Source organism: Prionailurus viverrinus, chromosome F1 (assembly GCF_022837055.1).
Source record: "Prionailurus viverrinus isolate Anna chromosome F1, UM_Priviv_1.0, whole genome shotgun sequence".
In the NCBI taxonomy this organism is placed as follows: domain Eukaryota; kingdom Metazoa; phylum Chordata; class Mammalia; order Carnivora; family Felidae; genus Prionailurus; species Prionailurus viverrinus.
Window position 1 is genome coordinate 25,243,735 of NC_062577.1, and position 18,187 is coordinate 25,261,921.

At 38.1% G+C, this 18,187-nt stretch overlaps 2 protein-coding genes across 5 annotated transcripts in view; both read left to right on the plus strand.

The window, feature by feature from the left end:
- The window catches only part of ACBD6 (acyl-CoA binding domain containing 6), a 202,739-nt gene that overhangs the window by 178,374 nt on the left and 6,178 nt on the right, over positions 1-18,187 (plus strand). Inside the window, exons 8-9 of one of the 4 annotated variants that reach the window (XM_047840187.1) lie at positions 9,896-9,930; positions 11,471-14,661. The exons of 1 other annotated variant lie outside the window; for it this stretch is intronic. In XM_047840187.1, coding sequence (XP_047696143.1) covers positions 9,896-9,930; positions 11,471-11,503 — 68 coding nt within the window. In that variant the 3' untranslated portion in view covers positions 11,504-14,661. Of the gene's footprint in view, positions 1-9,895; positions 9,931-11,467; positions 14,662-18,187 lie in introns of those variants that run through there. 2 more of the 4 variants (XM_047840189.1, XM_047840188.1) reach the window with 2 other exon arrangements.
- On the plus strand, positions 209-16,983 carry LOC125155198 (oligosaccharyltransferase complex subunit OSTC-like). Its single transcript, XM_047840190.1, is given in 3 exon segments — positions 209-219; positions 15,580-16,242; positions 16,244-16,983. Coding segments are annotated over 2 exon segments (453 nt in total). The 5' UTR covers positions 209-219; positions 15,580-15,957; the 3' UTR covers positions 16,412-16,983.

Genomic DNA, 18,187 nt, shown 5'->3' on the forward strand with positions numbered 1-18,187 from the left:
CAGTGTGGAAAACAATGTGGAGGTTCCTCAAAAGATTAAAACTAGAATTACCATGTGATCCAGTAATTCCACTACTATATACTTACCCAAAGAAAACAAAAGCACTAACTAAAAAATATGCACCCCATGTGGACTGCAGCATTATTTACAATAGCCAAGATACAGAAGCAACCCAAGTGTCCACTATAGATGAATGGATAAAGAAGATGTGATGTGTATGTGTATATATATGTGTGTACACACACACAGAAATATTAGCCACAAAAAAAGAATGAGATCCTGCCCTTTGCAACAACATGGGTGAACCCAGAGGGTATTATGCTAAGTGAAATAAATCAGTCAGAGAAAGACAAATACTAGATTATTTCACTCGTTTAAGAATTTAAGAATCAGGGGCGCCTGGGTGGCTCAGTCGGTTAAGCGGCCAACTTCGGCTCAGGTCATGATCTCATGGTCCGTGAGTTCGAGCCCCGCGTTTGGCTCTGTGCTGACAGCTCAGAGCCTGGATTCTGTTTCAGATTCTGTGTCTCCCTCTCTCTCTGCCCCTCCCGTGTTCATGCTCTGTCTCTCTCTGTCTCAATAATAAATAAGTGTTAAAAAAAAAATTAAAAAAAAAAAAAGAATTTAAGAAACAAAACAAATGAACAAAGGAAAAAAGAGACTCTTAAATACAGAGAACAAACTGGTGGTTGCCAGAGGGGAGGTGGGTGGGGGTGGGTGGGTGAAATGAATGAAGGGGATTAAGATTAAGACTGTACTTAATCTTGGTGAACACTGAGAAATATATAGTATTGTTGAATCATTATATTATATATCTGAAACTAATATAACACTATGTTAATTATACTTTAAAATAAAAATAAATTTAAAAGGAAAGTGTCTAGCACTAGCAGAGACACAGTAATTTTTTGTTTAGAAACAGATTAATAACCTCCACAGTTGGAGGTATATTAAAATTCTGTGGGAACATTCATAGTAAATAGAGCATTTCTATACCGTCAACAGAAATGGAGCCTTCTCCAGTCCACCTTTGAAAATTCATTCTTTCATTCTCAGTACTCTCAGTGACAAGTGAGATACTAATCATTGTCACTCTAGGAGCTACAGTCTCTCCTAAAAGATATACTTTCTTGATGTAACTGAAGTAAAGAAAAACAGATTTGAATTTGTAACTAATTTCACCTGCTGATTACCTTAGTCAAGTAATCTTCACTTAACTAACTAATCTATAAAATAGAGGTTAATCTGTAAGATGCAAATAATATGGCTCTTAAAGAGTACTGGGTAAATTCAGTGAGATAAAAGATATTTTGTAAATAAAGCACTTACTGAAAGGATTCCTACTTTTATTCTATTTGGCTGTGTATATGGTTGAATAAAACATAGCCATCAATATTTAAACTAGATTAAGGATCAACCCCCTTCATACTTTTGGGGACAGAATACATTAGGCTCTTTTGCCACTTTTGGCCATCCTGGACCACCATTCAATAGTAAATGGCTCAGATGCCCCTGGACATTTCTGTCCACTGCTTATTAGCATTTGCTTGGATGTCGGGAACCTCACTGAATAGTCTAGGAGTCTAAACTATTGGGCTAGCTGTTAATGCTAACTATATAGATAGAAAATAAATTTTAAAGAACTAAGCCCTGGGCAAGCACAGGTAAGAGATAGGGACTCCCTTATTCTGCCCAGGATCCCATCATGAAATGGGGTCTTTGATGTGGTGCACTGAGAATATTGAGGCCCTGATCACCCTTGCCCTGACTTGAGAGGTGGTGGTTCCATGCCAGGACAGCAAGGCCATGTATCCCCTCACTGCCACCAGCACCGACTCCTAGAGCCGGGGAGGGAGGGGATCACTCAAGAGAAGCTTGCTGTTATCCACATTCCTAGCTCCAGAGTCTGGCTCACAGATTTTGCCCGCGGTGGGGGGAGGGGTAGAGAAAGCTATAAAACAGCCCCTAATCTCTTCCCAAAGGAACTGACTTCATTTACAACAGAGCCTGGAGAAGTTCAAGGCTAAGGGTCCTCTCAAGAATCGTAGAGAGAATGGGAGAATGCTACAGCTGGGAGGAGCCTTCATGAGTCAACAAATATCAAACACTGACCTTTAAAGAAGCCATGATTTGATTGGGCTGGTTTGTAGGACAATTTGTCCTGGTTGAGTGTTTTTCTTTGAGCACTCTGAATATGTTATCCCACTGTGTTCTGACCTTGAATATCTATATAATACAGAAGGAATCTGTATCTATAATCTATATCTAGCAGAGCTGTCTTTCAAAAATTAAGATGGAATAAAACCTTTCCCAGATAAACAAAAACTGAATTTGTTGCTAGCAGACCCACCTGACAAGAAATACTAAAGCAGAATATTCAGACTGAAAGCAAATGACCCAAAAGATAATTCAGATCCACATGAAAAAAACAGAGAGCACTCATAAATATATATGTAATTGTAAAAGACCATATAAATGCATATTTTTTCTCCTTTCTTTCCTTAACTGATTTTAACAAGTGATGTCTAAATAATATGTATATAATGTATTATTGAGCCCACAGCCTATAGAAGTATAATATATTTGCCAGTAACAGCACAAGGGAGATGGATGAGAACAAAGTTATAATGGGCTAAGGAAATGACTACAGATGTTAAAGTAACTATAATAATGTATTGTTGGATTTGTAACGTTAATTTATAAAACAGGTAAAACATTACTACCACCAAAAGAGGGAAAATGGAATAGAAGTATATGGGAGTAATGTTTCTACATATCACTGGAATTAAGCCAAGTATAAAGCCAAAGCTGAACTTAAAATGTGTGTGGTAAACCCTAGAGCAACCATTAAAGAAAAAACTCAAAATAGACAATTCAAAAATAATAGTTGGAGATTCCAGCACCCTACTTTCAGTAATGGGTAGAACAACTAGACAAAAGGTAAACAAAGAAATGGAAGACTTGAACAACACTATGAACCAACTAGATCCAAAAGACATCTATGAAACACTCCATCCAACAACAACAGAATATATATTCTTGTCAAGTGCACCTAGAGTGTTCTTCAGGATAGACAATATGCAGGCCATGAAACAACCTCAGTAAATTTAGAGGAATAGAAATAATGGAATGTATGTTCTTAATGGAACAATGGAATGAAATTAGATATCAAGACTTGAAAACTCGCAAGTATAAGGAAACTAAACAACAGATTCCTAAATAACCAGTGGGTCAAGGAGGAGGAAGTCAAAAGAGAAATCAGAAAATACTTTGAGATGAATGGAAATAAAGATAGCACATGCCAAAATTTATGGAGTGCAGCTAACGCAGTGCTCACAGAGAAATTTATAGCTGTAAATGCCTATGTTAAGAAAGAAGAAAAATCTCAAATTAGTAACCTGATCTTCCACCTTAAGATACTAGAGAAAGAATAGCAAACAAAGCCTAAAGAAAACAGAAAGAATAATGGAGATTAAAGTAGAAATAAATGAAATAGAGAATAAGAAACAAAACAGGTGAACATATGGGAGGAAAAAAAAAAGAAAAAAGAGAGGGAGGGAAGCAAACCATAAGAGACCCTTAACAATAGAGAACAAACTGAGGGTTACTGGAGGGGAGGTGGGTGGGGGTGGGCTAAATGGGTGATGGGCATTAAGATGGGCACTTGTTATGATGAGCACTGGGTATTATATGTTAAGTGATGAATCACTGAATTCTACTCCTGAAAGCAATGTTATAATATATGTTAACTAACTAGTATTCAAATAAAAATTTGAAAAAAAAGAAAAAGAAAAAAAGAACTATCTTCCCCATAAAAAGAAAAAGAAAAGAAAGAAAGTCAACAAACTAAAAATTAGTTCTTTGAAGCAAAAGAACCAGCTGGTCAACCCACAGAATCATTAAAAATAATGCATTGCCATATTTAAGCCACCAGACATTTTGAGTGGTTTGTTATACAACAGCAAATAACCAAACAACTCACCCCACACACATAAATCAATTTTAGGTGAATTGAATACATATATAGAGAAAAGCAAAATTATAAACTTTTAGATGAATAGAGTAAGGAATGGTTTCTTAACACTCGAAAGTACAAATCATAATTTAAACTATGATAGTACATTAAAATTTTAAACTTCTGTTAAACAAAAGATAGTATGAGCAAAGTAAAAATGCAAGGCAAAGACTGGGAGAGTATCTTTAAAATGCAAATAACCTGCATAAGATCATTATTCAGAATATATAAAGAACATCTACTCAGCTAATAAGAAGGACAATCAAATGGAAAAATAGAACCTGAAAAATGGGTAGTGCACAAATAGGAAGAGCCAGATATCAAATAAACAGCAAAAGATGCTCAAACCCCCCTCATAACTGTCAAGAACTAGGAGTAATCTGAGATTATACTCTGCTTGCAAATTAACAAGTTAGCCCGACAGTTTCATGGATTCTGGCAAAAGACACCAGACTATTATTCACAGCACAGCCAGCAGCATGAGCTTTACGTTTGTGTCATTGCCTTTTGAGTCCCATAGGAGCAACGCAGAGAAGCCCAGACAGATACTACACACATAGTGTATCGTCTCTTAAATCTTAACCTTAAGGAACTCTAGTCTGTCAAAGTGAGCTGCAAGCAAGTCTGCCCAGCTGTGGCTCCAGAGAACGAGTTCTCTTCATTACACTGGACAGTAAGCAAACCTACCCTCTACTCTGGAAGGAAACACCACCTCTGTTGTCCTAGGCTGTTCGCTCTGCAGACATCCTCGATAAGATAGTCTGGAACAAAAGCTGTCATTACCATTGCTCTCAAGAGGTGCCGTACCATGAAGAGTCCTTTGAAGAACTGTAATCAGAGAGTACAGATTATAACATGTAGATATGTTTTCACACTGGTGAGATTGGCACCAGGCAGACACCTACAAGTATTAGTGGTGGGATGTGGAACAACAAGAACGTGCATACTTGCTGAGTGTCACCTGTCACAACCACTGGAGATCAGTTTGGTGAGATCTAGTGAAACTGAGGGTCCGCATCCCCTACAGCCCAACAGTTCCACTTCTGTTTATATACCCTAGCAATACTCCTGAACGTGTTTGTAGTGAGACATGATTAAGAGCATTTATTGCAGCATTATTTGTAATAGCCAAAAATTTGTTTTATTAGCCTTTATATTCTTCTGTATGCCATACTTAAAATATGTGTTAATTGAAATTACATATATACACATATACTTAGATACAGACATATATACTTTACGTTACCAAATGCCTTTGAAAGGGGTACCATTAAAAACATACTTACTTTCACATTTTGTAAATGAGGAAACCAAAGCTGCAAGAAGTTAATAAACTTACTTAAGGGAGCTAGAAATTTAAACCCACATCTGTAGATTTCCTAGGAGAGGAGAGAAAAACAAATCCCTCCTGTGCCTCTTCCCACAGCACTCTTCACTCACTCCTCCGACACATTGATAATTCTGTCACTTACATCCTCTAACATCACCAAGAGCTGGCTATTCTAAACCCTAATTTTCCACCCAGAAGAAAACTTTTCTTAGCTGCGTCCACAGCTGTGATCGCAATCTGGGACAACCAGGCATAGGTCAAACAGCCACAGGTCATCAGAAAGGGGAAAGTGATTGTGAGGCTTTCAGGGCAAAATCCAGGCTACCCCTTTTTCCTGATGCCTGACTTCAAACAGCAAACTTCTTTTACGCCAGAATATTTGCCATTAGGTCCGGAGTTCACTGCTCTGCTTAGAGAGACAGCCCCTGCCAGGGCATCCACATACTCTGCTAAATCGGTTCTTTCATTCCCACGTTTCTTCTCTCATCCACTCATTTGGTTATGTTTAGTGCCTTCTCTATGGCATGTGTTGTGCTTTCCTTTCATTTCTCCATCCAGAAACTGTAGAAACAGTTAAGGCAGACTGAATGTACCCTTGAGAATGTAGATGAGTCACTCTGTCACCCCTAGTTAACCATTAGAGGTAAATGCCTCTGTGGATGTGGGAATGTGTCCAATTAAGTTTGATATATGCAAAATGCATTTCTACATAGCAACAGGATTGGAATTTTCCAAAGGTCTTTGGACCTTTGCTATATTTTATTTATGTACTAATATGGAAAAATCTCTAAGATACATTGTTAAGTGGAAGGATTAAGATGCAGAATAGTGTATATCATGTGCTACCATGAATATATCTGTACATATTTGCTAATAACTGCATAAGATATCGCTGGAAGGATACACAGAGAGTCAGTGTTGGTTGCCTAAGGGAAGAGGAACTGTGAGGCTAGAGTACTAGCATAGGATAAAAAGGTCTTCCTATAAACCCTTTAATAATTTCTCTATTTGGAGATAGATAGATAGATAGATAGATAGATAGATAGATAGATATTACCTGTTTGAAAATTACATTTAAATTATTTTATTTATGTATTTTATATTTATTTTTTAAATATTTGAGAGAGCATGAGCAGGGGAGGGGTAGAGAGAGAGAAAGAGAATCTCAAGCAGACTCTGTGCTGACAGCATGAAGTCTGATGCTGTGCTCAAACTCACGAATGGTGAGACCATGACCTGAGCCGAAATCAAGAGTTGGCTGCTTGGGGTGCCTGGGTGGCTCAGTCGGTTAAGTGTCTGCCTTCAGCTCAAGTGATGGTCTCACGGTTTGTGAGTTCAAGCCCCATGTCGGGCTCTGTGCTGACAACTCAGAGCCTGGAGCCTGCTTTGGATTCTGTGTCTCCATATCTCTCTGCCCCTCCCCGGCTCGCTCTCTCTCTCTCTCTCTCTCTCTCTCTCTGTCTCAAAAATAAAAATAAAAACATTACAAAAAATTTTGAAAATAAATAATCAAACATTTTAAAAATTCCAAAAAAAAAAGAGTTGGATGCTTAACCAACTGAGCCACGCAGACACCTCTAAATTTAAATTATTTTAAATCACAATATCATAGGCTCTATTAGTACTGTGAATATGACTTACCTTTTTAATTATGTTTCATTCGTTCATATTTTTGAGTACTTACTAGTTGCTAGATAAAATATACCAAACATCCTTTTAGAGGTTAAAGGATGTCCCCAGACTTTAGGTGTCTTCAACTCTCACCCAATATACAAGGATGTGGTAACCATAGTGGTAAGTGTGTGAGCTAACACTATCTAATTTGGGAAAACTGCAGGTTTGGGTTTCAATGCCACCAAACCCTGGAAATGATACATCTTGAATAAGAAATAATGAGGAGTTAGAACTGAAACCTGCACATAAGCCAGGACATTCAAAGGGCTATACCCTCAGTTAAAAAATAATAATAGTAATAATTACATTAGAAAAAGTCGCCCTACCTGTAAGAAAGGAAGACAAAGCAGCTTATTTGCCAGATACCAAAATCTGGGTGGGGAAAAAAAAAAGTCCCCATCTCATGCGAGTTTGGGTTTAATTTATACTCTGATTATTTCAGAAATCCTCAAGTCAATAAATTAACATAATAAGTGTCTAGACAGGTTACCCATGAGGGATCTGGCAAAAGCAAATGCTAAACTTCTCTTGAGGGACACATCCTCAACCAGGATGGCACAAAATTCCTATACAAAGAAGCCCTGCTGAAAATGAGCTTACAGTCCAAAATTACAAAATATACTTAAGTGATTGTCAGCAGACATAATAAACCTCACGATTAGACTTTGAAGAACTTGAATAAAACTACTAGATAGAAATTATCAGAATAAGTTTATATAAAATCAGTGGATGAAAAACCTAAGAATAAGACATTCAAAAAAAGAACAGAGAGATTCACAAGAGAACCAAATGAACTTCAATAAATAAAAAAATACAGAAATTTTATAGTGGATAGTTTATAAAGTGCAGAATTGGCACAGGTTTAAAAAAATGGTGAACTGAGAAGTGCCTGGGTGGCTCAGTTGGTTAAGTGTTTGACTCTCACGGTTTGAGTCCTGCGTCTGGCTCCACACTATAAGTGCAGAGCCTGCTTTGGAATTCTCTCCCCCTGCCGCCACCCGCCGCCCCTCCCCTGCTTGTGCGCTCTGTCTCACTCTCACTCTCACTCTCTCTCTCTCTCTCAAAATAAATAGACCTTTTAGAAAATGGTGAACTGAGGGGCGCCTGTGTGGCTCAGTTGGTTGAGCATCTGACTTCGGCTCAGGTCATGATCTCATGGCTCGTGAGTTCGAGCCCCGCATCAGGCTCTGTGCTGACAGCTCAGAGCCTGGAGCCTGCTTCAGATTCTGTGTCTCCCTCTCCCTCTGCCCCTCCCCTGCTCACACTCTGTCTCTGTCTCTCTCAAAAATAAATAAACATTAAAAAAAATTTTTTAAAGAAAATGGTGAACTGAAAGATAGTTCTAAATGGCAACACAGAAGATAAATGAAAATGTGGAAGAGACATTGAGTGTAAAATAATAAAGTCTAGCATTTTTAAGTAAGAGTTCCAGAAGGAGAAAGTAGGTAAGAATCGATACTTGAAGATAAATTTACTGATAATTTCAATAATTGATAAAAACACTCTAATCTTCAGATTCGGGAATTATGAGACCTGATCAGGTAAGGTAGTCATCCAGTGGAATACTATACAGCAATAAAAAAGAACTATAACCACATGCAACACCTTGGATGAATCTCACAAACATACTGTTAAGTTCAAATTGCCAGATACAAAAGAGTACATACTGTATGCATCCATTTGTATAAAGGTCAAAAACAGGAAAAATTCATCTCCAACAGTAGTAAACAGGATAATGGTTACCTTGAAGAAATGGGTAGGTAGTATTTAGAAGGGGTTAACAGGGCAGCAGTGTTCCTGAGATTCAAATAATGATCTGATTCTTGATCTATGTGCTGGTTACATGGATGATATCATCTTAAGAAAATTTGTATAGATGATTTTGGTGTTCTTCTCTATTTAACTTATATATACTCTAACAAAATATTCACACACAAAAAGCCTCCAAACCCAAACAGACATAAGGTGGTGGTGGTACTGTTTTCATATATGTAATCTCTTAACCCTTCCAACAAATGTTGGAGGTAAGCCTTGTTTTCATACATTTGCAAATGGACAAACTGAAGTCTAGAGGGGTCAAGTGACCTTGACAGGGTAATTCAAGTGTAGTAGCAGAGCCAAGACATTTGTCCAGGTCTTCTGACTCCAGTTCCAATCATGTTTTCATAATTTCATAAAAAATTACAGTCCTGGTATCCTTTTAAAGCAGACATTATTTTCTGAAAGATAGTCTTTTACAGAAATAAAATAAATGAAAATTCTTTATCATTGGTCACCTAAGACAGTGCATCAAGGCTGTTTTTCAGAGCTGTACTTTATCAATATCTGTGTCCATCCATGTGTTTTTATATTCTTCTTTCTGTTCACTGAGAGTTTAGACATTAATAAAAATTATCTCTGATTTAGGAATCCTGCCGAAAATTGATCTAGTAAAACAACCTCCATTTCTCTCTCTCTCGGGTTATATTATTCATTGCATAAAAAACAAAACAAATACCATGTATATTATAATCAAGATAATTAAGCACTAAGATAATGTCATTAGTTAAGAGGTTTTGGCGTTACAAATATATAAAACTAAAATATTCTGACAACTCAGGAATATTTCATGAAATTAATATTTTAAGTTTAATTAATAATCACTTATAGGAGTGATTCATCTTTAATTAAGATTTTTTACCAGGTCACTAGACTTCTGCCACTTTTTGAGGTCATCAAAACAGAGTTGGACATGTAATAATAATTACTGTTTATTAAACACTGTGTGCTAGGGAATCTGCTGGACATATTTTATCCATTTAGTCAGTAGTATTTAACCTTTTTTATTTAATAGGTACTCCATAGCTATTTTTTGATTTGATTTGATTTGATTTTAGGATCCTTAACCTGTTTGGGGAACTTTCATAAAACTGTAAGTACAGTTAAATCAGTAAGTGCAGACAATGTTAGGGATGTCTTGGGGGCTTAGCTATTATTTTTTATGAATTACAGTTTGGCTTGACGGCTGTCCTTGTGTTGACAGCTCTTCTGATTATAGCAGTTGTCAAACTCCATCCTTAAGCAGGTTGTAAATCCTGGCTTCTTCCGATTAAAACTGGGTCAGAGCCAATGGCAGGTTAACTAGAGGCCAGTATTCTACTACTGTATGTCCTCACTAGTTCATTTTAAATGGGTTTTGCAAAACACCGTTCTAAAACCCATATTTGCCTCTGTTTAACTTTGGTGTTTTTTAATCTTCACATACCGGTCCTCCTGTTGTTTTGTGATTAAACATGGTTCTTGCTGAAGAGTATATTAGTGTAAGTGTGGTCTTCCTTGTAAATGGCCTGTTAGCCTTCCCCTCCTCTCCCTCCACTGGGAATACTAACATCATTGCGTCTGTGTCTCCCAGGGGAAATCAAGGCTTTTCCTTGCACGTGCAGTCATGTGATTTCAGAGTGGGCAGGCTTTGTATCCTCATGAGCCCTCGGTCTTCCACGTAAAGCACCATCTGTTCTGTTCCTTCCACACTGTTACAGGGCAGTGGGAGGAGGCATTAGAGTGAAAATAAATAAAATAAAAAAGGAAAGAAATTCATCATCAAAACCCTGAGGATTAATGGAGTCAGAAGGCTCACTGCTCTGAATGAAAATTCATCTTCACCTGTGCCAGTGTCAGGGCTGCCTCTATGGCACTTGACAAATAGAGGTTCCCAGGGTACCATAAATTCAGCAACCGTTCTAATCCCTGTAGACTTGCTCAAGCTTTTCCGAGACAGGCTTATGACTGTTTTTGTATTTCCCAGCACATTGTGGGCACCAATATATCCCCTCATTAATTTGGTAAAATGTTAGCACCCTTCCCCTCTCCCATCTTCTTTGCCTTTGTCCATTTTGAGGGGATGGGAAGCTCACACATTTCTGAAAGATGACTCTGCTTTGTGAATTGTTCTTTACTTGAAGATGCCAAAGGCGGAGAATCAATTAACTAATGAATTTTGAGCAAATACCAAGTTCCCAGCACTGTGCTAGATAGAGAAGAGAATATAACAAAGCACGTAATCAAGTAGCTCACCAACTAAGTGGGGGGTACAAACCGTATTTTTTTACACTATTGTTGGGCACCTATATTTGCCAGTTGGCTCTCTGCGAAACAAAGGTAACTGATGATTACCAAATCAATGGTGCATCTCCAAGAAGTGTGTGTCTTCCTCCTGCAAGAATAAGGCTCACCTGTATGGTTTCCTCTTGTCTTTTAAACCAGTCTTCCTCTTCCCTTCCCTTTTTTCTATTACAACTTCCTGATTGCTTGATTCCTTGTGCTCATATCAGTCTGTCTTTGCATAAATCCCAGGCATTTGTTAATAATTAACTCATTTTCCTTAGGGACACCATATCCCTCACTCTGAAAGACTATTCTGCAACCCTGAAATTCCTAATTTACTCTTTTTTCTTTCCTTTTTTTTTAAGTAGGCTCTACACCCAGTGTGGAACTTGAACTCATGACCCCCAAGATCAAGAGTCGCGTGCTCTACCTACTGAGCCAGCCAGGTTCCTCCTGAACTTCCTGATTTAAACCTCACTTTACAGTTAGACTTGAGCTAAAATTTCGCTCACATTTGTTAGGTTAGGGGATTATTATGTAGCCTGCTTAGCCTTTTCTCAGCTGGTTGGCTGTGGTCCTTTAGATGTGGAACTTAAAAATTTAAGCTCTATTCCTGGGTTAGTACTCATATGTTATATTCTATCTCACTGTTGGGAAAGTCAATTCATTATATGCCATGTATGAAATTAATGCTCCTTTGTCTGAGATGGCCAGCTTAGTGTCTTCAGCCATAGTACACATCTACTTAGCCTTGATCTTCATGCTTAGGAGCCTTAAGTATTGGGTTAGATTTGTGCCAAGTGTAATCTACAGATCGTAGTAGTTATTATCCTGTATTACAGATTTATACACTAGGAAATTTATTCCTCTGATCCTGCTTTAAAAGTTCCAATTTTAAAACCTAACTAAGTGTTTCTTACAATAAGTTGAGACTGATAACTGCGGCAAAAAGGTTAAATGATTATTTCTCAAAATATAAATGTCATGTAGCTAGTTCTATACCGGATAAATATCTCTTCTCACAACTACTTGATACTAGTCAGTGTGTCTTTAACTTTGTTATATGTTATAAGAGACTGCCTTCCATTGGAATCCAATATGGTGTACAGTGATTCATGGTAAAACCATTCGGAAATGTAAAACTAAAATCTTCATTATATTATTTGAGGGACATCACTTTAAATTCTTGAAGGGATATTGTATTCCTATATACTTTCTGTTGAATCCTGGGCTTGGTGGGATATTCTGTCTCCGCCTTCCTCCCTGTCTGTGGCATACCATAACAAAATACAATCTCAGCCCATTAATACCTGTCCCAGGACTGGACTAGGCAGTTCTTGCCTTTTTCTCCCTTTTCTCCTACTCTCTATGTAGTATTCATTCATCCATCAAATGTTAATTTAACATTTATAATCCTGGTAGCTTTCTAAGAAATCCCACACCACTGAAGACAGAGATAGGGTTCTCAAATGGTCTGATTTTAGCTCAGAGTAAATTCTTCTCTCCATCTCTATTCACTTAGCACCACCTCTGAGCCTGTGTTATTATGTAGAGATTGGTGCCCGAGTGAAGCTGTCCCAAGGATATAACTCATCACAACCTGGTTTTGGCTGTTGACTCTATGCCATTGAGCAGCACATAGCAGGGGGGCCAGAGCTGGAAACACCCACCAGCAGAGGAAAGAGTCAAGGAGCTAGAGAAACTCTCTGAGTAACAATAAAGAGCAAAAGAAGAAATATCACTACTAAATCATTTAAAACTAAACTCCTATAGAGTTCTACTTCCACTTAAGATATAGAAAACTATAAGAGAACAATGCTCCCATCCTAACAAGAAGAAAAGGATAGATAATCTACAAGATTGTTAATTTCTTGAGCCCATCAGATAGCAGAGGTTGCATGGCAGCAAAGTAAACTGGATTCCAAAGGATGACAGTCCCCCACAAGACACACAAACTGTTTCGCCTTCAGTGGAGCACCTAAGGAGGAAGCAGCCACCATAAACGCTGGTAAGAAAACAGCTAAAATCAACAGATTCTTAAAGTGAGTTAGTCTGACATTCTAGAGTAACAGGGAGCCTCAGACCCAAGAGGAATCCTCATTCACATGCTCTTTGCCATAAACTGGGAGAACCATAAGAGGAACTGAGAACAGAGAGAGCCCTTCCCAGTGACACACAGGCATGAAACCCTGCCATTTCCCTGGATTCTTATTTCATACAAAGCAAAATGCTTAAGACCCTCAGGAAGAGCAGAAAACTTTTCTGTCCTCTTCTCTTGTCCCCAGGCTCAGGCAGATATCCACTGCTTTTGAAGGAGGAGTAAAAGCAAAATCTGTCTGCTACTCGGGAAGGACAGGGAGCCCTACACTGACACCAGGCAGACATTTCTCACCACTGAGGGCAGGGCATGAAGCTCTCTCCCTCTCCAGATATGTTTTCCCTCATACAAGGTAGAGTTTGGTTGACATCTGGGGGGCAGAGATGCAGGAACACTGAGAAATTGCCACCTCTGAGGACCTGCCTAAGACTGAGACCAGCCCAAAAGGACAAAGAGGCCATGAGGCTTGCCCTAATAAGCAATCGCACTCTTATTGATGGAGAAGGAGCAAGAGTGCAGAGAGAAACTCCCTCTGTAGTAGACGTGCAGAGACTGCTGAAGGCTGCGGGGGGGGGGGGGGGGGGGGCAAGAATACTGGCACCCGAGGACACTCAAGAAACAAGGTAACTGCAGCCCACGGGTGGAGGAATTTTAAAGTGTGTGATGCATTGAAGTTGTCTGTAGCAGCAACAAAACCCAAACCCAGTTCAGCTGCTGGCCAGATTGACTCAACACCCATATTAACTGTATGACAGTAGAAGAGGCATAGCTATTTCTGGATGTAAATAATGTCCTTCTCCATACGTTCTGCAATCAAAACTGAGACATAGAGTAGCAAGGAAAAAACAACTCATTGTTAAACTATAAATTAGTAATTGACAGAGCAAGTAGATAAAAATTTAGCAAGCATATGAAAGAATTGAACAATACTAACAACCAACTTGACTTAATTAACATCTGTAGATCTCTCTAGAACATCTATAGAACAGAACACTCCACCTAATAAACAGAATACATCATTTCAAGTACACTTGGAACACTTACCAAGATAAACCATATTTAGGCCATAAAACAAACTTCAACAAATATTTTAAAGTTTTCCCTGAGACCACCACAGAATTAAATTAGAAGTCATTTACAAACACATATCTGGAAATCTCCCACACACACAATTGTGCAAAACTTCAACACACTTCTAAATAACTCATAGGTCAAAGAAGAAATTCCAAGGGAAATTACAAAATATTTTGAACTGAATGAAAAGAAAAACACTCTATCAGAATTTTGGGATGCAGCTACAGTAGTGCTTAGAGGGGAATTAAGTGCTTTTATTAGAAAAGAAGAAAGCTCTCAATGACCCAAGATTCTACCTTTCAAAAGTTAGAGAAAGAAGAGCAAATTAAGCCCAAGACAAGCATGGGCATAAAATAATAAAGATCAGAGTAGGGGCGCCTGGGTGGCTCAGCCGGTTGAGTGTCCAACTTCAGCTCAGGTCGTGATTTCACAGCCCGTGAGTTTGAGCCCCGTGTCGGGCTCTGTGCTGATAGCTCAGAGCCTGGAGCCTGCTTTGGATTCTGTGTCTCCCTCTCTCTCTGCCCCTAAGCCACTCGCATTCTGCCTCTGTCTCTCTCAAAAATAAATAAACATTAATTTTTTTTTAAATCAGAGTAGAAATTGTGGAAATAGAAAACCAAAAATCCATGAAATCATTGAAAATCTTTGAGATGGTTAATAAACCTGGTTGGCCTCTAGCTAGAGCAATAAAAAATAAATAAAGTACTATTTTCAGGAACAAAAAGGAGACGTCACAAACCATACAGATATTATGAAGCAAATAAGGGGACATTATGAGCAACTTTATAGCAATAAATTAGATAACTTGGAGGAAATGGACACATTTCTTAAAAGACACAAAGCCAAAAAAGAAATTAATAACCTAGATAGCCCTATATCTATTTATTAAGGACATTGAATTTGTAGCTAAGAACTTTTCCACAACAAAATTTCCAGGCCCCAGTTGCTTCACTGGTGAATTATACTAAATGTTTAAGGAAGAAGTAAAACTAATTCTACACATCAACTCTTTCAGAAAGTAAGAGAAGGAATACTGTCCAGCTCATTCTATTAGGCTGACATTACCCTAATACCAAAACCAGAAAAAGACTCTAGAGGAAAAGAAAACTGCAGGCCAATATCTCCCATGAATATAATGTTATATTGTATATACAATATACAAAAAGGATAATAAATCATACTCAAATGCCTTTATCCTAGGAATGCAAGGTTGGTTCAGCAATGGAAAATCATTGTATTTCACCATATCAACAGATCAAAACCAAAGCAAAACATATGATTGTTTCCATATATGTAAAAAAAAAGAAAAAACAGTTGACAAAATTCAACCTCCCTTCATGATTAAAAAAAAAAAAAAGCAACAAAATAAGAACAGAAGGGAATTTTCTCAACCTGAAGTAATTGCTAGCTAACATGATTCTTAATGGTGAAAGGCAAAAGGCTTTCCTTCTGATCCAGAGCAAGCAAATATGTCCACCCTCCCCTTTGATAGAAGTTCTAGTCAGTGCATTAACCAAAGGAAAGAAGTAAAAAGTATATGGGTTTGAAAGGAAGAAATAAAACATCCTTTATTCACAGATGCCATGACCACCTACGTAGAAAACCCCAAAGAATCTATTTTTAAAAAAATAGAATTAATAAATCGAGTTCAGGAGGTCGAGAGGCTCCCCTGCCGTTACCAAAATGGAGACTTTGTGCTGGGTCCTGTTCTTAGTGCTCGAATGCCCCAACCTGAAGCTGAAGAAGCCGCCCTGGGTACATATGCCATCGGCCATGAGGATGTATGCTCTGGTGGTGGTGTCTTACTTCCCCATTACCAGAGGAATAATTTATGATGTTATTGTTGAACCTCCAAGTGTTGGTTCTATGACCAGTGACCATGGACATCAGAGACCAGTAGCTTTCTTGGCCTACACAGTAAATGGACAATATATTATGGAAGGACTCGCATCCAGCTTCCTGTTTACAGTGAATGGGAGGTTTAGGTTTCACAATCCCGGACCATTCGAATGCACCAAACATTCCAAAACTCAGTAGATTTCTTCTTCTATTCATTGGATTTGTCTGTATCCTATTGAGTTTTTTCATGGCTAGAGTATTTGTGAGAATGAAACTGCCGGGTTATCTGATGGGTTAAAATGCCTTATGAGACGAAATCTGTAGATATTGGATTTGTTCCTGTTAATGAAGTTTTAAAGGCTGTACCAATTCTCTGATGTGAACTATGGAAAAGAATGAAGCAGCAGAAAAGAAGCATCTAGTGAAGACATAGGAAGCATGTTAAAGCTTGAACTAGAATGTCTTCTTGGTATCAAAGAGACAGGCTTATCACAGTATTTTTTCCTGCTGGCCTATGCCAACGTACAAACGATGTTAAGTAGCATTTTCCTCTTAGTTTTTCATTTCTTAAAGAAAATATTCTCCATTTCTACAACTTTAATACTGAATAAAGTGATAATTTTTTACAGCTCCCTTAACATTTTTTGGAGAGGATATTTGTGACTCAATGTAAAATCAGGAAGTGAGATACCATAAGCTGGGAACTCTGGACAGATGATCAGCTTTACCTGTGGTGCTTTGCCTTTAAATAGAGTGTGTGCTCTGGAAAATAGTGTGGAGGTTCCTCAAAATATTAAAAATAGACCTATCCTATGACCCAGCAGTAGTACTGCTAGGAATTTACCCAAGGGATACAGGAGTACTGATGCATAGGGGCACTTGTACCCCAATGTTTATAGCAGCACTCTCAACAGTAGCCAAATTATGGAAAGAGCCTAAATGTCCATCAACTGATGAACGGGTAAAGAAATCGTGGTTTCTATACACAATGGAGTACTACGTGGCAATGAGAAAGAATGAAATCTGGCCCTTTGTAGCAACGTGGATGGGACTGGAGAGTGTGATGCTAAGTGAAATAAGTCATACAGAGAAAGACAGATACCATATGTTTTCACTCTTATGTGGATCCTGAGAAACTTAACAGAAACCCATGGGGGAGGGGAAGGAAAAAAAAAAAGAGGTTAGAGTGGGAGAAAGCCAAAGCATAAGAGACTCTTAAAAACTGAGAACAAACTGAGGGTTGATGGGGGGTGGGAGGGAGGGGAGGGTAGGTGATGGGCATTGAAGAGGGCATCTTTTGGGATGAGCACTGGGTGTTGTATGCAAACCAATTTGACAGTAAATTTCATACATTAAAAAAATAAATAAAAAATAGAGTGTGTGACAGTATGTTATTTCAGATGTGTCTGCAAGACCATTTCCAGCACAATAAGGTGTATGAAAGGAGCAGAAATAATTTTTCTAACTAAGACAAACAAATAATAAAAGAAAATAAATTGAGTTCAGCAAGTTTGCAGGATAGAAAATCAGTTTACCAAAAAAAATTCCTATACACTGGTAATGAACAGTTGGAAACTGAAAGTTAAAAACACAAGGCCAGTATACAGATATCAGTTGTTTTCCTTTATACTTGCAATGAACCAACTGGAAGTCAGAATTTTTAAAAATACTATTTATAGTAGCCTCAAAATTAAATTCTTAAGGATAAATCAAAATAAATGGACAGAGATACTGTTGTTCATTGATCAAAAGACTTGATGTTGTTAAGCTCTCCATTCTCCTCAAATTGATTTATATGTACTCCCAATCAAAATTCCAGCAGGACTTTCTGAAAAAATTTACAAGCTGATTCTAAAAGTTATATGGAAAAGCAAAGGACCCGGATAGAGGACGCACCCTTACTTCAGGACTTACTATAAAGTTACAGACATTAAGACAATGTGGTATTGGTCAAGAGCTAGGTGTATAAATCAGCGAAACTTGGTAGATAACCCAGAAATAGACCCAATTACAAATGCTTGCTTGGGTGATCAATAAAGAGCAGTTGTAGGTTCACAGCAAAATTGAGGGGAAG